The sequence below is a fragment of the Amphibalanus amphitrite genome, unplaced genomic scaffold (genome assembly GCF_019059575.1).
Source record: "Amphibalanus amphitrite isolate SeventyFive unplaced genomic scaffold, NRLGWU_Aamphi_draft 000368F_arrow, whole genome shotgun sequence".
NCBI classification, from domain to species: domain Eukaryota; kingdom Metazoa; phylum Arthropoda; class Thecostraca; order Balanomorpha; family Balanidae; genus Amphibalanus; species Amphibalanus amphitrite.
The window spans coordinates 292,346-317,206 of record NW_024881862.1 but is presented as its reverse complement, the minus strand read 5'-3'; the positions used below and the strand labels follow the sequence as shown (position 1 = coordinate 317,206).

The window sequence follows — 24,861 nt, the reverse complement described above, 5'->3', positions numbered from 1 at the left end:
AGATCGTGAACGTACACAGGGTTACAGTACCAGATCGTGAACGTACACAGGGTCAGAGTACCAGGTCGTACTGTTGTACGGGTTAACATTGACCTTCTTCTCTCGCCTGGAGGAACCTTATTATTGCACTAAATGCTCTTGCAAAATTGCACCTGCTCTTGCTCTAACAACAGAACAACTTATAGCCAATGGCCCAACGCCCTCGCAATCACCTGCGTAACAGATGTCCATTCCTGCACAATATTTTCCCAAACATCTCCGCCGCCAGCGCGACCAGCGCAGCGGCGTGTCCCAGCGCCAGGCAGAAGAAGGCGCTCTGCATGTCGTGCAGGGTCATCGCCTGCACCTGCTCCTTTTCGCGTCGCTCGCGGCGGTGCTGCGCCACCGCGTCCTGGATCCACTTCTCCACCAGTCCGGCCTGCAGCAGACGCAGCACGCTCTTGCTGAGACGGTCGGCGTAGCAGGCCTGCGGCCGGATCGGGAACGCTAGACCCGTGGAGAAGAAGCTAGCCGTGGCCAGGTGCAGCCGCTCGCCGTCCGGACGGTTCGTCTTAGCCAGGCGCAGCTGCGTGAACTCGTTCATGTAGACGGTGTCGCGGCGCATCTTCACCGTGTGGATGTCCCGGAACCGGTAGGGGACCAGCTTCTCGGCGATGCTGGCCATGCTGGCGTCGTTGGAGTCGGCAAAGCGGCTGATGTACGACCAGACGGCCGAGTTGGGGCTGCAGGCCACCGAGAGAGCGCTGCGCGCCAGGTCCTGTAGCGAATTCACCGCCGGCGCCACGGCCGGCTTGGAGAGCTGCGACACGAGCACCGTCTGGTAGCTGATGCCTATCACCATGCAGAAGAACCACCAGAGGCCCAGCACCATCCGGGCCGTGTCTCCGCGCGGAGTGGACTCGCTCGACTGGCCGAGCAGTGTCCGCACGCTGAGCACCGCAGCTCGCGGCAGGTGCGTTTGCAGACGCCCCGCCATCCGCTGCGGGGTCGGCGCTGAGCGACTGTGCGCGCTCCGCGACCCCGAGAACACATCCGGCAGGAAGGCGAACACAAACATGGCGATGACGAGACTGATGAACAGTAAGATCCAGGTGAGTGTGTCAAACGGACGGACGATCACCACCCATCGCGGCAGCGGCAGGGGCTTGTGACTGATGAACCCAATGTGCTCCACGTGAAACGGGTAGACGTAGTCGACGGCTTGGCGGCGAGCCAGTGTATCGGATATGTCCCCGATTGCCAGATCGGCCAGGTCTCTGTCCAGCATCCCGATCACTCCCGTCCACGAGCCGTTCACAATCTTGCCGAACAGGCCGCTCGAGTCGTTGGGTCGGACGAAGCGCACGCTGAAGCCGTCGTTGGCGGCAATGGTGTCGAGCAGGTCGACCTCGACACCCACCTCTCGGCCGTCGCGCAGCCAGGCGAACGGCGTGGCTGCCGCCGCCGTGGAGGTCACGCGCAGTTCCACGTCACGGAGCGAGCGCGGCTGAGAGGTGAAGTTGGCCACGGTCTGCCAGGGTCCGGGCCGCGCCTGTCGCCGGGCGCAGTCCGTCACTAAGGACCTCCAGGCCGGAGCTGTGCCATCAGCGGCCAGCAGCAGCAGCAGCGGCCGGCTGGTGAAGGAGAACTGGTGCTCCACCAGGTCCGTGACCTCGTCGGCCTGCTCCGGGGGCAGCACCACCACCAGACGACTGCAGACGCGCGTCCAGAGGGTGTGCGGCGGCCGGTGGCTGGGCATGCCGTCCCAGGAGGTCAGCCCCAGCAGCAGCACGCACACGTCCGTCGGACTCTGGTCAGCGGCCAGGTGCTGGCGCTCGGCGGTCGCCCCCGCGAACAGCCTCGTCTCCAGAGAGGCGGCTACGGCGTGGAGCTGGGTCTGCGCGGCCAGCACGGCCGGCGTCCAGGGCTGGTCGTACACCAGCAGCACCCGCTGACCGTCGGACACGGAGGTCAGCGCGCCGGTCAGCGCTGACACCGGCGGCTCCGGCGACCAGCGCTGACCGGCTGACAGGGGAGCCAGCAGCAGCACACCTGCGTGGAAACGGGCTCGGTCAACACAGACAGGCGCCGACAGACATAATAAAAATGGCCATTCTTAACTAGTTTTGAGCAGAATCGCAAGGACTGAACAATAAAAAGGTGTTAAGTTTGACAAAATGTCGGAAAGCGATGCTCTGAGGATTCAAGGTTGGATCAAATATATCTAATGTGGCTCGATAGGCCTTTGCCATAGACTCGAAGTTAATAGCTATAAGCTCGTGCTTCGATCGGTGACTACAAGGCAAAGTTGCTCATCAATTTTAGTCTGCAATCTTTTTTGTCGATAGTTACCATAATTTCATCGTCAGTCGTTTGTTGTACTATACGTCATAGTTCTGTCTCATAATCCAATTATAGCATATGCGACGATAAATTGCTTCACCTGGAAATACACAAGGCTCTATATCGATCTCAATGTTTTGCATGTTTCCCTCTAAGCATCGTGTCCAAGTATTCTAAAAGAGGTGATTACTTCGTAAAGGTGATTTACATTACGACGCATTAACTTTTTGCTATAAATGTTTGGTGATGCGCGCTTTGCTTGTCGTTTTTAACATGGCCCTGTTTTTTATACCTCAGTATGCTATTCACATGTGAATATCCTGTTAATTAAATATCATGTCATATGTACAATGATCCATGTCAATGTCAAGGATTATATTCCATTGTGTATGCTTAGGAGCTCGCATTGAATAAGAATCAGTGAGTTTACTCGCAATAGGAATGTCTTTCAAAACGTTTGCCTTACCTTTCAACAAGGTGCAGAAGATGAACATGATCGTTCACGGGCGTACTTGGCGTTTAATAACACCCAATATGTCCAACGCAACTAAATGTGCGACATTAATAAAATCGCTAGTTGATCTTTGATGCCTTGACTCGTCGGTTGATTACACCTTTTTGAAGTGATTGAAGCTGGCATGTCACATAATCTCCCAGTATTGTATAATTACCACACACGATATCAAGAGTCAAAACTGGAGAGCGGTATGGCCACGTTTTGAGCCCCCACGGTATGAGTGTATCGTTGCACCACTGGATGACACGAAGATCTAAGTCCGATGCACCATCGGGAGACTGTCTGGGGTGGTGTTTCACGACCGGTGGGCTCAGGTCGACTGCGGACAGGTCAGGATGCCCCCTGGGCTTATATGGCTGCCCAACGCCCGCTCCGACGAAGGAAGATTGCCGTGGCCCGCCGGAGTGCGAGGACAACGAATACTTCGATCGACTGAGAAGCAGCGCTCCAGGTACTTTGACAGTCTTATTCCTGAATGATTCGTGCACTGCGTAGTGGCCATATTTGCAGGAGTTCATTTATTTATTTATTTCGTCATCCTTCCAACAGGCTGATGCGCCCAATTACAGGAAGGCTCCTGCTCCTCCTCTTCCTTACCCCTCCCCCCTAGGCTACGGCTAACGTGGGAGCCCACCCCACTCCTGGTGACACAGCTGGGGACGACGCCCGCGGGACAGGCGACACCGGAGGTTTTACTCAACGTTAGAGGTAGATGGTGATGCTAATAAATAAGGGTAATAACTGCAAACGTGGGTATTATATATATAGGCGCAGTTGCGCAGTAACAGTCATCTATTAACCCGCGCCATTATGAGGGGGGGGGGGCATTTTGCCCCCTCCCTGTGGTTTTTCTTTAATAGCGAGAAAACGGCGGCGCGCAGCGCCGACAAATTTTCAGTACCTTCCCGGACATCAATTTGACACCTTCGCACAAAATTTCAAGTCACAGGTCACCTTGGGTCAGGAGTTATTGAGGTCAAACTGAGGTCATGTTCGAGTAAAAATGAGCAAAAAAACATGACATCTTGAAACGCTCACCAAATCTATTGTTTACAAGCAATCTTAAAGTTCTTAATGTGGTTATGTAGACAAAAGACGGCGCTACTAAACTGCTATCTCGGATCTTCCAAATTTTGGGATTTTCACTCCCAAAAGTCAATTTTAATTTTTTTAAAGAAAAACTAAAAAAAATCCCAAAAAATCTAACTTCGAAAAAGGAATGCATGTGATAGTCTCTGCGCTCTTCGATATACATACCAAATTTTAGATCAATACCTCCTTTTTTGGCCAACATATAGCGAAATAACTGTTCAAAATTGATGACATCAAATTTTTGAACTCCATTTTTAGCAATTCTAGACCACGTAGCGCAAAACTAATACCACCATTGAACTCCCCGTGACGAGTTGCATCGAATCGATACCCATTTTATGCAAAAATATCATCTTTGAAATTTGACCTAATTTGACCTGAACTTGACCTACCTTGACCTGACCTTCACCAAACATAATCTCAACTGACCCCAAGGGCTGCCTGTCCCACATAATTGCATTCGGCATATAAAATGGACCATAAAACATGCATCACATGATATTTTTATATTGTGACCCTCAGTGACATGACCTCTGTGACCTGACCTGGTATCAGTGACCTCAAATAGCAAAATATGTGTTTGAAGAACATTTCCCCATCGATGATTTTCAATGAAATGCATTTTACTCGATTTTACAACGCATTTCTTGAAATGCCTGTGAACGGTGAAAATTCGACCTTTGACCTGACCTGTGACGTTATCAGTTGGATCGAGGTCAATGAAATTAGGTCATAAGGTAGTTCCCCGTTGGGGCTATCCAACGCCGTTTGCCGCTTGTCGCTATGTTGCGTGGTTCTCGAGATCTGGGGGGGGGGGGGGCAAAATTGCCTACCCCCATCAGACCGCGTTGCTCGGCAGACCCCATCAGGGCGCGGGTTAACTCATTACCTATACTTTTAACGTCGAAAATTACAATGCTGGCAAATAATATCTTGAACTTTGAGGTACTTATTCAGGGAGGAGTCACCGCTAACGAGAGGCGTGAGAGTAGACAACCGGCAACACTCGCTCGCCGACGGGCTGGCCCTGAGCTTTTTCACGGAAAATATGTGTGCTGTTTTTATATTTTCGTGTTTGTGTGTATTTGCATGTAAGTGTGTTGTGCATGGGTGCAATTGTGCTGTGTATGTTTCTGTGAATGATATGAATTTTTGATAAGGAGAGGCATACTCGTAGACCTATTATGTTATACATTCATAGTTCTATGGGAGAGGTTATGCGCATGTGTGACTTGCGTGTTCCATTTGTTCATGCGCTTTGGTTTGCGTTTGTGTTTAGATGCTACTTCAAATTGACATTGGTGATGCAATTAGTGACAAAGTATGTGGAGTGGAGAAATAATTATTATTCACCGCCATTTATTTTTGTTCGTTGTTATTTGCTGCTATTCATTGCTTACTATTGCAGATATTTCACTCATCACAGGCACCGCCTATTACTTTAACGACTAACTGTTATACACATCTCATGCTTCAACGTATGTTAACGGCTAGTGGCTACTAAGCTTCAGTTGCCTATTAGCATATAGGTTAAAATGCCCATTATGCTCATCTCACATCTGCCATGGCTTTGTATCTAATATTGAGCAAGAAGTTGGAGCTGCGTTCATACAATCATTCTATTCGGCATCGTACGAATGTTCGCTGTATGACTAATGACTATGGTAGTCATTCATTCGTTCGCACAACATTCGTACGATGGCGAGCTTTCTGTTTGTGCACCTCTATTCGATAAACTTGTGTAAAGGATGGTAGTCAGACTAACATCCTTTACACAAGTTTATCGAATAACGTTCAGCCATCATCGACTATGATGGAGCCTGGGGTGGAAACAATACGACATTGCAGCCACAGCAAGGCAGAATGACAACTTAGTCACAATGCACATTTTCTCAATTCATCATTCACTATTTCTGAGGGATGTCTTCTATCAATGGTCTTGGACAAATGTCAACGCTTTGCATGCATGTTCATTCATGCGTTAATATGCTCAGCTGCGTACTTTCCAGCGTAAAGAGGTTCGCAACTGCTCCGGTAAGTAGTCGGGTATATCTTATTCAAATGAACCCCACTTGGCATCGAACATGAGCAATCATTTTCCTCTGTGATGTAAAGTTCAGGTCATTTGCCTGAGCCCTGAGCCTTCCCTATTTGCACAATGGCAGCAAATATTTTTCGGCTCCTCAGTCTTTGCAGAGCGAATCCCTCACAGTGCAGAGAATATTTGAATGTGGGTATTTCATTGTCATAGAATTGGCTCGTGACATTTTTTTTTTACAGTGTACTGCTTTTCGCAACATATCGAGGTGGTTCGCCCCCTCTAACGCGCCTCCTGAACGCGCAGTGACAACTAAAGAAAATGGTGCTCGGGTCGTCAAAACACTTGACTGAAGGACCCCGCCCCCAGGACCCATCCTGGCCAACCTGGGACCGGTTCCACTTGAATGGGACCGGTAGGCCGGCCGCCTCCGGGCGGGCGCGCCGGCCTGTCGGGTCGGGTCGACGCTTCTCTCGCCCGGTCGGTGGTAAGGGGGCACACCCCGGAAAAGTCGATTTACGCACCGCATTACCGTATAGCACTGGCGGTCGCAGCCGCTGGCAAAAGGGGGGGCCAAAGTCACACTCGCGGGACATAACATTTATCCGTCATCGGAGGGGGGGGGGGGGGTGATCGGCTAATTTTTACGCCCCCGAGGCGCCGAAAAAGTTGGCATTACTTATGCTTCATCCACCTCATTTTTGCGTGAAATCTTTAAGCTCAATTTAAGGCAAAATCACCAGTTCCATTTCCCGTCCCACGGTGTTTCCACCGGTCGGGCCACTGCACCATGGCGACGGATCGGTGTAGCATATACTGGAAGGTCGGGCACGCGGATCCATGACATTACCACTATCAAACAATTCGGAAAAGTACAGATAACTCTTGCTTTGAACAAGCATATGTGAAACCCATAGAGCATTTTCAAACCATTGTAGCGGCGGGAGAAAGTAGGTACACCGACCTCTGGAGACCCCCGGCCCCACAGGTTCCTGGTTTTCAAAATTGGCATCTGAGGGCCGCGCGCGACTCGTGCGGGGCTTCGCAACGGCTCTATTGGGGCTCGGCTCACTCAACCTGTCTTATAGTCCTACTGCTAAAAAGACTGGCCCTGAGCCCTAAGGACTTCATCAGTCTCTGCCAGCCCCACACACCGGCTCATGGGGTCCCGACGTCGAAATATGAGGGAATCTGCGCGGGACCATCAGGACGTAAAGTAATCTGGATCAGGACCAACGTAAGGCTGTGCAGGAGTCTGTGTGAGCCCTGTGATCTTCAGAAGCCCACCCATGTATGTTTTCACTTAGAGGCCAGTTTAGGGCCCTCAGAGACCAGTACAGGGCCTGCAGACTGCAAAGGCCAGTAGTTTGAGATCATCAGAGACCGAGGTGGGCTCTCTGAGGCTAATGTGGGTCCTTACTCATTACAGGCCAACATGGGGCCCTCAGAGGTCAGCGTGGGGCCCTTAGAGACCGGCATGAGCCGTCGTTGGACCCCAGAGGCCAGCAGAGGGCCCTCAAAGGCCAAGATGGGCCCTTCTCAGAGGCCAATGCAGGCCCTTAGAGGCCGGCATCGGGTCTTCAGCAGCCAGTGCGGGGCCCTCATTGGCACCTAAATGTTCGTCTTGGGACACCAGAGACAGCAACAAGGCCATTAGAGACCGGTGTGAGACCCTCAGACGCCGGTTGGGGCCCCTGAGGCCGGTTAGGGGCCCTCATATGCCAGATGTGGGGCCTCAGAGGTCGATGTGGGCTCTTAGTGGTCAACGTGGGCGCTTGACCGCCACTGAAGTTCCATCAGAGGTTAGTGTAGGACGCTCAAAGACCGGTGTGGGAGCTATATTAATAGCTGGGCGTGTTCTTTTTTTTAGCCTCGTGACGATCGAGTCAGGGCTAGGGCCCCATACACCTATGGAAGTCAATCGGTTGCTTGAGGGGGGGGGCAAATGATATGACGGCCCCCTTTATGTGCCTGGGGGCATGGCCCTGATGCCCCCCCCCCCCCCCCAGCGACCGCCACTGTGTACACATTACATACAGGCCTCTGAGATTACATACTAGCTCATGCAAACTCTATGCAGGCCCCGGAGGTCCCATGCTAATCCTTAAGAAACCAAGCCGGCATACGGCGTCACCACCGGGCTTCTGAGGTGCACAGCACCAACCCATGAGGTCTTATGTGTCGTAGAGCCACGCTCATTTGGCAGGGCCCACCCGCCACTGGCGGAGAGGGTCTCATGCAGGCCATTGCTGGGCCTACGAGAGCCTCAAGTAAACCCACGCTGATATTCCATATAAGATCCGGCCACACTCGTGAACCGGTGCCAGCGACGCTGACCGCCAAATTGACAGAATGCGAAACTGAGCCCACTCATGAGTGAAATTTACGTCCTTTGATGGCGCAAGAGAGAAAATGAAACATACAAAAAGCTTTCCTGGGACTTTTGTTTGATCTGAAAGGTGGGGCCAAAAGATAGTATGGCCCCACCTTTCAGCACCAAAGGGGGGCCATGGCCCCCGTGGCCCCCCCCCCCTGGGACCGCCTATGCCGTATAGTCTACCATAGGATACCCTATCGTTATGGGTGCGCTTCACGCGACCTTTACACCACCTGGCGAGGATCTTGCCGACATAGAGATACGTTTCTAGACCAGTAGATGGCCCTAGCGCTGAACGCCGATTTGTTGTCATAGGAAAGTATCACATTTCCCCTGTCCATCCATCCGTTAGCGCAGAGGGGTTCGACTGCCGGGCCGCCCCTCCCCATCCGCGCCCCGCGAGTTCGGGGAGGAGTGGCACGGGTCCGCCGCGCCGGTCAGGCCGGGCGGAAAGGACCAGATGTCATGCTCTCAGTCGAACCACACTGGGCCGAACTCGCGCCGACACACACGGATAGGGAAAGACCGGAAAATTGAAAGGGCTAACAGAATGAGGTACAGGAAAGCAGCTTCAGTCACATTCATAGTGTTAGCTTCATTAATTAATCCGCGCTGGGGGAAATTGGGCGTTTTTTGGTCAAACTTGCAAGTTTTTTTTGCCCGTATAAGCGCCGCGAAACTTGGCATAGCTTATCATACATCAATTTCTCGTCGAGTGTGAAATTGTGGAACCCCGGTCTCGAAACTCGGGTTATTGCATGAGCTATCAGCATGAGCTACATTGCATAGTACCGGACTATCGCATCAGAAGGCACAGAAGAATATGCTTTATTTAACACTTCTTTGCAATTATGTCGCCGCTTCAGAGCTACAGTAGGCGCCCGAGTCCTTTGAAAGTTGCAGTGCACGATGTAATAAGGCCATTGGTAGCTACAACTTGTATGCCTCGGAATCTTATCAGTTCATCCGGACTTATGTCCCCCAAGAAATCGTTCGGGTCGGAGCTTTCGAATTGTATCACAAAACGTCAGCGTGTCGTAATCGAGTTCGTGTGTATCGGTCGCAAAATTGAGGACGTTTTGCGACCGATTGGATTCCCCGTGATGAGGTGCATCGAATTAGGTAACCTTCTTATGCAAAAGTATCAGCTTCGAAATTTGACCTTTTTTACCAGACCTTGACCTAACCTCCACCAGAAAGTAACCTAAACCGTCCCTCATGGTCGTCTAACCAAAACCACTGAGTTGGAAATGAAAAATTGGTCACAAAACATGCATCACACGGCCCTAGTTAAGTTTGGTTCATGTGTTGGCCCTTGGTGACCTGACCTCTGTGACCTGACCTGGTATCAGTGACGTCTTTTAGCAACATCTGTACTAGACAACCGACGCTTTGTCGATGATTTTCGATAAAATGCTTTTTAATCAATGTTATAACGCATTTTCTAGAAGGCCCGTGAACGGTCAAACATTTTAACTTTGAACTGACCTGTGACGTCATCAGTGACCCTGTGGTCAATGAAATTAGATTTCTCTAGGCAACAAGGCTATCGAACGCCGTTTGAGTTTTGCGAATCCGTCCAATAGTTTCGGAGATACGGGGGGGGGCAAAAAATAGCCCCCCACCAGTGGGAGGCTTAAGGTTATGTGATCCGAGGTCAACCTTTGACCTTGACCGTTCGACTGGACTTGACTTGACTTTAGTCAACACATATGTAAATGCTACGAGGCGAAATTACGAGAGGACTACGATGCTGCTAATTGCTGTCATGCAGTTTTCGCCGAGCTTTTGGTATTACTTCAAAGGTGATACATCTGTACTAGACAACCGACGCTTTGTCGATGATTTTCGATAAAATGCTTTTTAATCAATGTTATAACGCATTTTCTAGAAGGCCCGTGAACGGTCAAACATTTTAACTTTGAACTGACCTGTGACGTCATCAGTGACCCTGTGGTCAATGAAATTAGATTTCTCTAGGCAACAAGGCTATCGAACGCCGTTTGAGTTTTGCGAATCCGTCCAATAGTTTCGGAGATACGGGGGGGGGCAAAAAATAGCCCCCCACCAGTGGGAGGCTTAAGGTTATGTGATCCGAGGTCAACCTTTGACCTTGACCGTTCGACTGGACTTGACTTGACTTTAGTCAACACATATGTAAATGCTACGAGGCGAAATTACGAGAGGACTACGATGCTGCTAATTGCTGTCATGCAGTTTTCGCCGAGCTTTTGGTATTACTTCAAAGGTGATACGTGAAGAACTATCTCTAGAGACGCTATGTTGACTGAAATGCAATAAATTTTACCTCATTTTGTTGCTAATTTGTTGAGAAACGCGGTCATGAAGGTTTCATGTCGCTATCTTTCATAGATTCGCCAATATTGGCTGAGTAATTTGGATAATTGCAGCTTTCCCCGAAATTTGACCTTTGACCTGCCATAGCTGGGTCAAATATTGAATTAGGGTAAAAAATATAGGTACCACCAATCGCGAGTAGGTACTCGTTGAGAGCAATCGACTGCTCTTTGTTGCGAAGCGAGCTACGACGCTTAGTTTCGAAACGCCGGGGGAGTGGTATGAAAAATACCCTGGACGAGGGTTTTGACATAACAGTCGAACTGATATTTGGTCTCACGTCACTTAGGGTCTATGTCTCCATGGAATTTGTTGGTATTGCTGGTTATTTTCGTTATTTATGTTCAGTACCGACTGCCCAGGTCACGTCAAATACCTATTGTCAAAATCTACCTGTTCGCTGTTCGTAATACCACTCACACAAACTGACTTCTTTCAAAGTTGTCAGTTTCTCACAAGCTCTTCCCGGCGTACTCCCGATCAAGAGTGAGAGGCGCGCGATAGGAGACGCCTGGCTGGGCGCTGCTCATGGATAGATCGTGGGATGAGTCTCCGACCCGTCTGGTCACGGCGAAACTTAGCAGGGAGGGTTCAGAGCACCTCGACGGCGGCCGCACGCCAGCGGAGCGCCGTAACTAATGGGTGTGACACTGTGTCAACAAACGCCGCTGAGTGACGAGCCGAGGGGACCGTCGAAACGCGCGGGCCATACAGCCAGAGACATCTCTCGGCGATTTTATGAACTAGCTGTGCAATGACTTTCAAATGAATAGAACTGCATAGTGATGCATGCAATGATGAATCACTCTACAGGATTGCGTAGAGAATCGATGTATTTATGATTCCTAGCAGCCACATTTTAGAAATTGTTGTCATGGCTTTCATGCAATGCACTGCAAGATGAAAATTGTATCATGCAAAACATAGTACAAAATTTGAAAAAAAGGCTTGCTAGGAAATGTTTTCCTTGACTTCTTCAGTCCAAAACTGCAAACATCACAGTCGTACGACAATCCGTTATTGAGTTCTATTCGTTTGAAATTTTGATTTTGCAATATGTTTGTCTCAATTGCTCAGTAAATGTGGATTGCAGAACAACGGTAACCACTCTGTGATGACGAGGTTAACGTCCTTCATAACATATCCAAAAACGAAGGCAATCGAAGCAACGATGCTCTAGATATTTACGAAAAACGTTCCTCATAGCGTTACGCGTGAAACGCACCCTTAATGCACTTTCCACTCGTCCGCTCCATCATTGCGTACGAACCTCACCACAGTAGGTATGTATGTATTACCATTAGGGACAAGCCACGCGTGGCGTGGCGATTACAGTCCAGAGTCTGGGTCGGGTTCAACAAAACATGCAGTGACAAGAAGCTCTGCGAGTGGACCTCCCTCGCGCGTCACTGTTATTCGTGAACATATCAGCTAGTGCTTCGGGCTCGCCGTTGCTTTTTTCGCAGCTACCATGGTTTGAATATCGGCCATAGCTTCCGGAGTCATCCATCCGAGTGAATCGCGGAGGCCAGACACGTGGCTCGGCTGAACGCCTTCGCACACATGGCATCATGCCGTTTACCAACATGTCGCCCACATCGGCAACAACCTACTCTCCTCCGCTCTCTCGCTTTTTTTCTCTCTCTCCCTCTATTTCTCTCTCTCTCTCTCTCTCTCTCTCTCTCTCTCTCTCTCTCTCTCTCTCTCTCTCTCTCTCTCTCTCTCTCTCTCTCTCTCTCTCTCTCTCTCTCTCTCTCTCTCTCTCTTTATCTCTCTCTCTCTCCCCCTCCCTCTCTCTCTCTCTTTCTCTCTTTCTTTCTTTCTCTTTCTCCTTCTCCGCACTAATTCTAACTCGGCGTCCACGTGTCGACAGCAGCCCGACAATACACGTACATAATACATAAGGAAAACCACAGTCGACCTCAGTCGCACTCACCTGACGTGTCGCTGCAATCGGTGGTGCGGCAAACTCCAGCGTGCACACTGCACAGGTACTTACACGCTTGTAGTAAGGCACCCTCTCATGCTTAGGTCACGGCCACACCTCAAGATATCGGCGCTTTTACCAACCATCACTGTCACAAGAAAAAGTTCCGTCACAAAACCGAAATTATGACCTTCCCACCTCACGTCCGTCACCATTGCCGTCACTCTTCGCACTGGTCCACTGCTCCCGCCAACGTCTCCCGCGCCCGTCCCTCGTAAACCGACCTCCCCTCTCCCCGCCCCTCCCATCTCCACTGCGCCCCGCCCGACCACGTCTGTCCCTCGCTCCCAGACAGCTCCCCTTAGCTGCGTCTCACGTGTCGCCGTCGCTACCTCGCGTCGTACCACCAATTTCCCATTATAGGGGTACGACTGCTCTAGGTGGTGTAAGGTTACCATGAGGTACGCGCTCAGTTACTCTTTTTCAAGTGGTGGTTTACTCTATGTAATGGTGGCATGCTTTCACTTTTCATTATAAAAGAAGTCATGCTACACCTTTAGCGGAGTAAGTGGAGTACTTGTACTCTAAACTCAGAGCTAAATTTGGAACCACTTTACTCTTTTATTTGAAATAAGCATTTTTTCTCAGTGCGGGGGTTCTGGCGGGGGCGGGCTGGAGCGCCTGCGACTGGTATCCACTGGAATCTGGATCTCCACGGCCCAGGGAGGTATCCGACAGCTCTCCCCCGGGCCGAGATGGCATTTGCCATGGAACAGCACCGTCCAGGTCTGGCCAGACGGGTCGCCGATAAAACGCACAAATGTAGGTTTATGTCCTTGTATGATGTGCTAAAAAAATGTTGAAAATATATTAAAAGAACCAAGGTCTGCAAGAGGCATCCTAGGAAATTTTGCAATTAAATGTTCATGATAGATTGGCTTGTAGATACCATGATGTGTAGGAATTCGACAATATTGAATTTTGAAATTTAACAGAGAGAATCTCGTTCGCAGCTCACTGAATTTCGGAGATAAGTCAAGTAGACTACTGAGTCACTACAGACCAGCCCTTGAGTTTGTCCGGGACCAGATAGATGATGATGATGATGATGTGTTTTGATGTGCTTCAAATATAATCTGATCGCTTACAAATTCCACAATGCAACGCATTCGGCTAGTTTGTGTATTCTTTGAAACTGAATGCCAATATTGCACCACATGAGCATGAAACAATCAGACATTTAAAGGTACTCAAAAACTTTTTCAAGGTAATCCTTTCCTAGCCAAAATCACGTCTATTGGTCAAGACTGGTCAACCAATGCACCACAATTCGGCAGATGTTGGCTTGTAGCTGCCTCGATTATTATTTTTATGCAATTGGTTTCAGCGTGACCTGCTTTCCAGTAAGCATGACTTTAACCGAATCACTGAAAAGGTTTTCGTGTCATTCCGGCTAGGACCCGTACAGTGGTATACTATATAGTAACATGCTATTTCTGTATAAATAAACACTAACATATAATTATCTCAATGGCCATAACTTCAACCTCGCAAATAAAACATAATATAATTACGAAAACCACATAGCGTAGCATATCAGAAAAACATCCCATCCATTTGTGCTGAAACATGTTGTGCAATTAACTTCAATCATTGCACTGGAGAATATCACAGACATCTGTGCCGCAAACATCAACTGCCTGGTCGGAGCCGTCAGCGAAAGATCGCAAAACAAGAGCATACACACATTTTTTGCTGCTCATGGTCTAAAGCCGACCAGGTTTCCCAATACGGCATCGGATGTGGGCGCAAAGTTTTCAAGGCATTCGCGAATTCTACACCATGGCGTAGCTATCGACGCGACGTTGGGTGGAAACACGGAGCTGTTGTCAGGGGGAGAGCCCAAACGATACTAGAAAATGCGCCGACGGAACGAACAGTCTCGTGAGTTGAACTCCACAGCTCCATCGACAAAATGAGCTGTCAACGGCGGGGGCTGAACACAACCCATCGTCCGCAACAACGAATTCGAACACCCAACGGCAGCCGAACACTCCGCCACGACTCTCGGGGACGCAATGCGCACAATGGCAACATCTAACGGCTCCGCCAACGACAACACCGCCACCTGCAGGGGGCGCGCCGAACCAACAGCGCCGCAGGCGAGCCGCGACCGGGCAGGGGTCGCCGCGGCGTCCGCCTGAGTCGGTAGACTGTACCGCTCAGCACTCGCAGGCAGAGCAGCGCACTTTGAACACCACGCAGTGAAAAACTGCCAAATACTATATAAAGTCCATGGTGTTCTTCTTTTTGTCGTTGACTGGTGCTAACCGTTTGGGTTTCCTCGACCTTTCCGGTGAGAAAGATGATAGGCCTGTGAACAGAGTTCAGACTGATTAATAAGACGTAGGTTCAGAATGCCTATGTATTCACTTACTTTCAATATTTGAACGGCCTAAATGTATCCTTTATTTTTAAGCTTTATTTTAAAGAAAACGCGATTCCTATAAAACAATATTTGATTTCTTAAAACAGTGGAGTTTAACCTACTAACAAGTAACATCAATAAAGACAATAATCAGAATTGATGTAAGCGATCGAAAGGGTTTTATCACTCTCTTCACAATATATTATATAAAAAAAAAATACATTGTAAACGCCACGGACAAACAAATGAAAATGGTAGCATCTAGGCCTCATTATATTTGTAAATGCATGCAACAAAGAATATCATGGTGCTGCATGTAAGTACGCTATGCTATAGTACAATACGTGCTACGAACTCATGCAGTGTTAATACCCATGATCATAATTTCATGCGTTACCATTGGCACACTTTAATGCAAACTGCATAACAAACTAAAACACGAAGAACTACCATTGCAACTCAATTAGAGAAACGTTCAACTTGGACTTAAGATTACAAGGTAATCAAATACGAAGCAATAGCGATGGAGCTGTGAATTCCGTGGCAACATCATTGCAATGGATGGTGAATACGTTGCTGTGGAGGTAGGCTGTATGCCAAATCGCTAATACACATCATATGTTTTTTTTTGTATAGCAACGAACCGCCTGGAAATGAAATGGCATCACGATAAAGGTTTAAATCATAAGAAAAAACTGCTCTTAGAGCTTTTGATAAAAGACAGTTACGAGCTGTCAGTGAGGTGACATAAGAATTGAAGGAAAAAGTTAATGACCATTACAAATGCATTTTTTTGCGGACAACGTTTGAAGGACAAGGTATAAGCTCAGATAGAAAATTAAAATGTAGCTAAGCTAATTGAAAGAAGGTAGTTGCAGTTTAACTGGGTACATACACAAATTTAAGTGTCAATGCACACAACAAACTGAAATAATGTGCTTAGTGCCGCAGGAAAGCCGGTATGTGAGACATATTCAAGCAAACATCCATTCAAACATGCAGGGCAGTTTGTATCTTGTCGTTGGAATGACCCCGCATTGTTTCAAAGTAACCCAACGGCCTAACCTAACCAAATGGCCGTGCTTAATTTCTTTTTCAGCATAATCAGCTTACGCAAAACGATCCGAGAATGCAAAAGTATCAGTGCAGATTATGAAAATATTTGTATTGCTGGAGTTTGAACTTTGGAAGACCACTGGACATTCGCCTGCTTTGCATAATTCCTTACATTGAGCTGCGCTGATGTGAGTGAGATATTCTTTTATTTATGAATATACACAAAGTTCATTATTTACCAGCCTGTCCAGTGAAACAGCCATACGTTTGCATGCAGACACAAATAGATGGACCACCAGAATCGGATAGGGCAGAATGACACCACATCAATACATTTAATATCGCCAGGCTCAGCCCAGTGAATGCGCGTGGCGGTTTCGGCCGTTATGCTTGCAGACAAGCCTGGCAGGCGTTCAGTAAGCGTGCTGCCGGCCGGTGTGACTGGGTGCGGCGGCCGCACGGGCTCCCGGCACGGCGCGGGACCGGTACCTAGCCAGTTTTTGGACGCCATCCAGTACCCCAGCGAGGTGTTCAGCAAGCCCTGTGAGCCGGAAGGGCTCACGCTGCCTAAGCTCTCATTGCTCTCAGTGAGGGAGATCTCCTCTGAAACGCAGCGGACACGGCGCGTTAGTAGCCGAGCTCCGGTCGGCCCTGGGCCCTCTGTCCGGGGCCCCACGCCACGATACAAACTGCCCTCCGACGGAGCATCAAAAGCAAAAGCGGGACGGCCTCACAGCACACACCCATTCGCACACACACGCGCACACACAAAGGCAAGGAAGAATGACAAAAAGATGGCCAAAAGTGCGCCGTCTGCCGGCTGCCGGGCGGGCGGTACCGAAGGTGGGAGGGAGGCGCGGCGGCTCCGTCGGCGAGTTGCCCCACGAACTGCTCATCGAGCTGTTGCTGTTCAACGAACCGTTCAGCGACCCGTTGAAGCCACCCAGCGTATTCAGCGCGTTGTGGCTAAAGCTCATACCGAACAGGTTGCCGCCACTGGGCCGCATGCGATCTGTAACTGATGTCGGCGGCGGATCGTCAACCTGTGGCTGGCGCGGCTGCAGGGCTGGGCGCCCGTCAGTACGCGACGAAAGGGTCATCTTGTAACAGCCACTTCGTAGAAAGGGTAACAAGTTTTTTTAACAAGCGAGCACCTGTTTGCACCTGATGGCAACAACAATAAAGAGCTGATATAAAGAAGGTCGCCATTAAAAAGTAACTAGCTGACGAACAATAACACTGCTAGAGCATTAGAGAGTTTCGTCAACACTGACCTTGGCTAAGTTTGGCTGCTTTTTCTGCTGTTTGCTGAGTTTTCAACAAAATTTCTGCCTGCCGGTTACCGGTTGGCTTGAAATACTGGCCAGCTATGTCTTCTTCAGCACCCTTTTCTAACCTCTGAAACACGAATGAGGTGATGAGTAAAAATCATACGAAAACGGGTAAGAATATGTATGAAAGCAAACATCTTGCGAGATTGGTTTTTATCAAAACATTATAGGAATGTCCCTAAATTGACAACTTTTTCATGACGTTTTAAGCATGTACTGCTTTCCACGAATCGTGTAGTATTGCCTATGGACCATGTATCTACCATATACCATGACCCGTGTACCGTGAGCGATGGACCGACCTTGAGGAACTTGTCCTCCTCGTCGCTGTCCCAGGCGATGCCGAGTCGCGCCGGCGCCGTCTGGGCCGGCACCCTGCCGCTCGTGCTGCCCTTGGAGCCGTTCAGGCTACCCCCGCCAGCCGCCAGGAAGTTTGAGGGGCCTGAGGAGGTACATACAGGCACAGCGTGGTAGGGTAGGCGGGTTGGTGCATTTCTGGTAGTCATTATGCAATTGAAAATTTTGAAGTAGTTTGCTTACAATTTTGAACACTCAGTTTACAACACGTCAAGCTGTTGACATAATTGATTGCTTTAATGGATAAGATTCAAAGTTACGCAGCATTTCATTTCAAAATGCCTTTATTTTACTAAAATTGTAATCACTAAATCGAAAATAAGCCTGTCATCAGGTCTGTCTGATAATCTGATGGCTCAGGCAGCACCAGGCGTCCTCACCTGCTGGGGGCAGCTTCGTCTTCACCATCTGCACATCGGGCAGCCGCCAGCGCTGGTCGATCTCGTCCCAGACGGCCTGCTTCTTGATGGCCTCGACGTCGGCGTAGTTGCAGTCCTTCCTGATGGTGGGCTGGACGCGTTCCATCAGCTGCTGCATCAGCTTCAGTTGCTGGTCCTGGCGACGGATCGTCTCCAGGTAGTCGTCCCGCTCAGTGGCGAACTCGCGCTGGATGTCGCGGATCTCCTGCTCCTGGGCTCGCAACTGGGGACAGTGGGCGGGGTTAAGAGCCGTCAGTCGGCACCGATGGATCCTTGTCAGAGAATATTTTTCAGGCATCGGGACCAAGAGGTAGAATACACTACACGATGAGATAGCGAGGGCAAATCTTCGTGTGGGTGAAAATTGTCCTCGTATATATTCATAACAACAAAAAACTGCTGATCTGTACTGATCTTTAACAATGATTCATAATCAGAGAGCATTGGTCGCTATCGGGGGTACATAACATTTCATTATCAAAACCGATCCATGGCAGCCAATATTCTAATTTCTATGGTAAACAAAGCGACACCTAATCCTCCACCTACCCGGACTTTCATCTTCTTGGCGAGCTCTGTCCGCGCCTTGAGCGTGGCCTGCACGTCATCGTAGGCCTTGACCAGGATTTCGTCATCGTCTTCGTCCTCGGCTGCGCCCCGTCCCAGCGCGGCGGCGATCTCCTTACGGCGCCGCTGCACCTCTTCCGTCACCTTCTTCCGCTTCATCAGAGCCTGCTTGTTGTTGGCCTGCTCGCCTCCCACCATCTGACTCTGGAGCTCTTTTAGCCTGAGGAGTGTCGGTGGAAAGTTAAGCAGAATGGATTTATGTGACGAGAAGTTCCGGATGTCAGTACAAATATTTGGGAGAAATAAGAATTGATGCTGAATTTAGCTGACGCTTTTCAATATCAAATTTGAAGAGCCTATAGTAAATGCTGATGGGCCCCGACATTCGTCTTCTAGTAAGTAGTGAGTGAATCCCACATGCATTTGAAAGCGATATGCGGTGAAACCACCATCGCTGCTGCTGTCATCATATACTTCAATACCTAACTGGTATTGCGTCCGACACTTGCAAGTTGCATTGGTTACAAATTCACTTATTATTCATTCAAGCGTTAATTCCGAGTCATTTACATTGAAGGGTAACAAACCGAATATTCATTTGCACTACGATATTACTTACAAAGATAAGTCACTCAGACAAAAAAAGGCATTATATTCACCTTTCTACGACCTCAGGGTCGGCGTTGTCGGGAATGGAGCCACCAGTGAGGAGTGACTTCTGATGCTCCAGCTCTTCCTACAAAAACGAGATCGTGGTCAGAGCTCCGATACGGCTAGCGAGCTGTACGGTTTACGTATCTGCCACCATATGTTTAACACAAACTTATTTATTACAAGAGTGGTGTAAAGCACTTAAACTTATAAGGCACTATTAAGGAGCGCAATGCAATGTGTAATAACAGTAGAGCAAACAATTAGCAAAGTTGGCTTTAATCTGAATTCTCAGGAGGAAGAGTGGCATTCATATTAGAGATGTCAATCGGATACCAACTTTTTGGTATACCGATACCAAACCGATACCAACTTGGTATTTGGTATTTCAATCGTAATGTGTTTGGTATTTTGTTGGTATCATTAACCCTCACTAATGTTTAAGAGGCTAAGAAATCGGTAAAAAGTTGGTATTTCCCTCATTTTCCCAAGTTGGTTTGGTTTCGGTATTTCCCCACGGTTTTGGTTGGTATTTGGTTTGGTATCGGTATTCCGATTTTCCGTAATTGACACCACTAATTCATATGCAGAAACAGTTCGACAAAAAAAATAACGGCAAGAAAATCTAATGTCAATTGGAAACTTAGAAGCAATTATGAGAGCCATTTTATTTGCGTTTGATTCCCATCATTGCATGATATTCTTTCAGCATTGACATTTATTATTTCTTTAAGTGATATCAGACCGACAAAGACGAACAAAGGTAAGGACCAGACAATGGTACGCTTGGTCAAATAACGCTCATGATTTTTCAGAAAACTAACCTTCAGTTTCTTTTCACGTTCGATAAACTCTTCCCTAATTTTCGCCGCCTCCAATTCCATCTGCTTTTGTCTCTGTGCTTGCACCCCGTTGGTTTCTCCCATCTTCTTTTGAGCTTCTAATTCCTTTTTCATTTGTAGCATTTCCTCTTCATATTCCGCTCTTAACCTCTCCCTTTCTTGTGCAATCGCCTCTTCATCTACCACTGCAAATTGGAAACAGGCAGAATGCATAGTTAGGTCACGATAAAAGAAAAATAAACTAAGCCCTTCCGACTGGGCTCATGGGCCACGTAACGACAATTGCCAAGTAGCTACTCGCCGGCCCATTTAAAGACATTCGCCCATGGGGTGGTGTTCAAATGCCCCCTCCGGCTCTCCCCCCCCCCCCCCCCAGTAGCGTACGGGTTGGGAGTGGGACAACATGGTAATCACGACCGCTGGTTGACTTCATTGTTTAAAAAATATCGTTTGTATGGTTTAAACACTAAAAGCAAGTACATATTCCGATACATACGAACCTTTTTGGGGCGCACCCGTCATCGGGCCGCCGCCGTCGCCCAGCTGTTCCTTCAGCTTTTTTATCTCCTCCTGGTACTCCCTTAGCAGCGCGTCCTTGGGGTCCTCGTTGATCTTGGGCTTGTTCTTGATCTGTTTGGCACGGTTGGCGTAGCGGAGGGTGCTGAGGGTCTCGTCGTAGTTGTTGTCGGCAGGTGACAGACAGGCGACCATCATCGTCTTGGTGTTGCCGCCCAGAGAGTCCTGTGAAGCGGGGGGGGGGGGGAGGGAATGAGATTGGCTGAGAGCTGTGGGCTGAGCTAGGCTGATCTTGCACCTAAAACAAACTCGTACACGTACTTGTGGTAGGCTGCCCAGTTACAGCAAACTTGCAAGCAGAATGCTGTCTGATAGTTATGTAAGTCGCTTATTTATGCAAACATTTCAATAATTTCTAATAATTAGGTAAATTCATTTGACCAATTAATAAAAATGAAGCAACTCTTCTATTCATTGGCTAGCTCTAGTCTGGAAGCCAATGCCTTAGAGTGCTGATCGTGTTTCCGTTTCGTCCGCTAACGACGGTCATTCTCCACAAGAAAGTCATCTGTTTGCGGCAGTGGCGGGCAGCACGCAACACGCGAGGAAACAAAGGACCCGATGGCGGTGGCGGCGGTGGTGTTGGTGTCAGTGAGGGACGCCCATCACCCATGATGGCGGTATCGGACGACATGGCGGTGGGTGCCACACCTTTGTATGGTCGTGCTCATACCACCCGATAGTGGATGAGTCATTTTGGAATATCAGTATCTACTAATGCACATGTTAGCGTCTAGCGATTGGTTTTGAATATTGCCTACGCATATGATGAAGTGGATGAAGTCATGAGGGAGTGTAGATAAAAACTTAACATTTCTGTCAAATGAGTCTCATGTGATTATACATTTCCTATGAAAGCCATTCGCGCTTCTTTAATCTTTATCTAAAACCAGGCTGATGTCGCCCATGAAACCCTGCATCATGCATATGAGGATGTGCTTAATTTCACAATACATACATGGCCTAACGCAGTAGAACTTTTCGTTCAATACGGACCACCGAATGATCTACATGCGTCGACCGGCCAATGATACATCACGCAAGGTAATCATACATCTATGATATAACTCCCGACCTTTACCACATGACACTGGATAGCCGTGATCGATGCCAGCGCATCAAAGTAGTCCGATCGGACCTTGCCCCACTGGCCTCTCCCACCCATCCTCGCCGAGTAGCGGCCACACAGTCCGTCTAATGGAGGCCCGCAGCCCCAGTAACCCACTCAGTCCCGGCAGCCACGCACAGCCGACCACGCGGCCCTGCCGCGATTCAATGGCAGGATGCCGTGAGCCGGCGACCGGCACGCAATCTCCGCCGCCGCCGGCACTGCTGCCGACGGGGTGACGCTGCTGCCGTCGCTGCCGACAGCGCGATGCCTGAGCGAGCTAAGACGGTAGTCTTAGCTCGCTCGGCGCTACCTTCGCTGCTGCTCTGCCACTGTTGTGCTCGGTCACAAGAGATCGCACCCCGTCTAGGTGACGTGATGGCCCTGGCAGTGGGCTGAAATCTGGGCCAGCGAGGGAGACCAACACATCAATAGTGGAGCGGCGGCATTTCTGTGTCGGCTGTGTTAACACAACAGTGGGACACGCGTGTCGGGGCCGGGCAAAACAAACACCGGACATGCTGGTTTTAGGACAACAGGTCGGTGGGTGCTGTTCTGAGGGTGAAAAAGTCACGGGAGAAGATAACGTAGCCCCGGCATTCCGCCATTCCTGGCCGGAAGGCGGACCATGCGGGGCTAAGTTCGACCAGCTCAGGGTCATCGACCTGCTGTCACAGCGACCTCCTCAGACGGACCGGGGCATTGACCTCGTTTGGCCAGCAATCAGCAGAGCTGAGCACTCGGCGTCACGGTCATTGGCCCAAAATCGCGGCCGACTTCTGGCGATCGGTGCAGAAAAACAGCCTTCCCGACGAACCGTCCCTGAGCGCGCTAACCGCGCCCCCTCACGCGATGGGCACGACACGGGGAGCGAATTGACGATCACCAGAAGCCGGAGGGATGCCCACAAAATGTGCTTCACTCAGCCAGCCTGTTCCTCACATGGGTACGTGTACTGATGCCTACCATATTGAAGACCTAGGTACTTATTTTTGATAAGCAGGTGTGATGTTTTATGTTTATAGAAGTGCAAAACGCATTGAAAAAACACTTTCATTTTTCCATGATAGACTTTAATCATAAAACGATTCAAACACTTTTCCTTATTCAAATTGGCAGAGCTATATAACTAAATCCTTTTCACTTCTCATTGAGACACCTAATAGCCTTCGCTGATATCAATTTTATCGGTCTGCTTACTGCGGTTCACATCTTAGAGCTGAACATAAACCTAATATTTCCTAACCGACCGTTGTACCTAAAATTACATCCAGCTTCGACTCTTTACCAGAAAACAAATTTTCAGCGGAGGGCAGCCCTGAGGGTATCAACCAATACGTCCGTCCACATGGTGGTCCATTGGCCAATCAATGCGACGATCAATGATAGCCACCCGTCCCCTGGGCCAAAGGTGAAGGCTGATCGATGGACGGGGGAGACAAAGACATCTCCACGAAGACAGGTAAACGGCATTGGTCCAGCGACCTGGATTGGTCCTCAGCAGGAAGACTTGTTTCGAATGCATATTACGAGAGTGGTGCGGTTGGTTGGGATCTAAAGTCTGGACGCTAGGCGCAGGGAGGAGCCGCTTAGCTAACGTTTGATATTCAATAATGTGTAGGTAATAACCCTACACTAAATTGGAGTGATCAGCCAATTTTGTAATCAGCCGACAAAACTACATATGATGCATTGGCATCCGGTGTCCTGTTGTGCGCCACTTTTTCCGATTTTTTCCTCTGTCGCAATGTGTGCGTGACTCACCAGCCGATTGATTTCACATACAACTGTTCGTGGGAAGGATGATGTGTGTGTGTAAATTGTCGATAAAATGACTACAACAGCGGTTCAAGGCTACCATCGCGTGTGTTCAGAATCAGATCGTCATGTATCGTCTGATACTCCTCGTGCATTGGAGACATTATCAAGAAAACGTATGTTTACAACACATCGGGTATTTTTGTTCCGGTAGTTATCCGGCGACATATAAAGCTAGCCTACAGCAGACGGCTCAGTTTGGAGTCCACGTACGTTTAGTGTCTGTAGCTCAGGTTATACCTGCAACAGAGGGTCAGTTTGGAGTCTCTAGGGGATGTGTTTGTAGTGTTTTACCTGCAGCAGTCTGGTCAGCTTGGAGTCTCGGTAGGGGATGTGTTTGCTCTTGCCGTCCACCAGCGCCGAGATGACGTTACCCAGCGCCGATAGCGACAGGTTGATTTTGGTCGCCTCCTTCAGCCGATCTCCAGTGGCCCCTGCAATGGCAGCCGGTGGAGTTCGTGTCATAAAACCAATCATAGTCAGCATGTTCGAGTCTTGTCATTTGTTTTTGTTCAACGATCAGTAAAACGTCAGTAATTATATCGTGATGTAAGGCAGTTTAAATGCACCTTCCAGTAAATCAATTTTGGGCTGCTTACATTGGCTCAACGACCCCTGAGTATATCGGTTAACCATTGCGTCAGTCAGCTGTCTGCATTTGGCTAGTAAGAACGCGCTCTTTTTGTCCGCCTAGACTCGGGCACATGTGATGCGGTGCAGTCTATATTACAGGGCAAACTTCTAGTGCCATCTATCGAGAGGAAAGCAGCATACATATTGGCGACTGGGCTTGTTCACGGCCACTAAAACTGAGGTTTTCACGCATTTCACTAGATCAAGCGATGAGCTTCTTATCAAATTTGCTCTTCGGTCGTTTTTAACCTTGCAAACTACGTTTTTCTAATACGAACTGAACACATTGTTAAAATGCTAAGTTCTTGCTCAGAATATCAAGAAAAGAGGCGGAATTGGGTAATTCTTGTCCATTACATGATCATGATTCCCAGAATAGCACCAAGCCCAGGACCATGTCATTACATTGGCTTTAGTTTCTGATACTGATGTCTACTTTTTTAT

General features: G+C 48.9%; 2 protein-coding genes across 7 annotated transcripts in view; both read right to left on the bottom strand.

Moving 5' to 3' along the window:
- Positions 1-208: 208 nt before the first annotated feature.
- Positions 209-2,816, bottom strand: LOC122389682 (glutamate receptor-like). Its single transcript, XM_043381926.1, has 2 exons — positions 2,789-2,816; positions 209-2,031 (listed from the first exon to the last, which is right to left on the bottom strand). The coding sequence occupies exons 1-2, from the start codon at positions 2,814-2,816 to the stop codon at positions 209-211; spliced, it is 1,851 nt and encodes a 616-aa protein (XP_043237861.1).
- A 10,983-nt stretch (positions 2,817-13,799) lies between these two features.
- LOC122389704 (kinesin-like protein KIF17) overlaps positions 13,800-24,861 on the bottom strand; it is a 41,535-nt gene continuing 30,473 nt past the window's right edge. Inside the window, exons 6-15 of one of the 6 annotated variants that reach the window (XM_043381983.1) lie at positions 24,079-24,218; positions 20,783-21,023; positions 20,265-20,467; positions 19,449-19,525; positions 18,772-19,009; positions 18,184-18,445; positions 17,749-17,888; positions 17,390-17,513; positions 16,954-17,133; positions 13,800-15,005 (exon numbers count right to left, since the gene is read on the bottom strand). In XM_043381983.1, coding sequence (XP_043237918.1) covers positions 14,914-15,005; positions 16,954-17,133; positions 17,390-17,513; positions 17,749-17,888; positions 18,184-18,445; positions 18,772-19,009; positions 19,449-19,525; positions 20,265-20,467; positions 20,783-21,023; positions 24,079-24,218 — 1,697 coding nt within the window. In that variant the 3' untranslated portion in view covers positions 13,800-14,913. Of the gene's footprint in view, positions 15,006-16,604; positions 16,719-16,953; positions 17,134-17,389; positions 17,514-17,748; positions 17,889-18,183; positions 18,446-18,771; positions 19,010-19,448; positions 19,526-20,264; positions 20,468-20,782; positions 21,024-24,078; positions 24,219-24,861 lie in introns of all 6 variants that reach the window. The other 5 variants (XM_043381986.1, XM_043381984.1, XM_043381987.1 and 2 more) reach the window with 5 other exon arrangements.

Bases quoted from the DNA above. Each gene is read 5' to 3' on its own strand.
- LOC122389682 (XM_043381926.1), bottom strand. From the start codon at position 2,816: ATGTTCATCTTCTGCACCTTGTTGAAAG. The intron at 2,032-2,788 runs GTAAGGCAAACG...GTTTCCACGCAG, and splicing joins CTTCTGCACCTTGTTGAAAG to GTGTGCTGCTGCTGGCTCCC.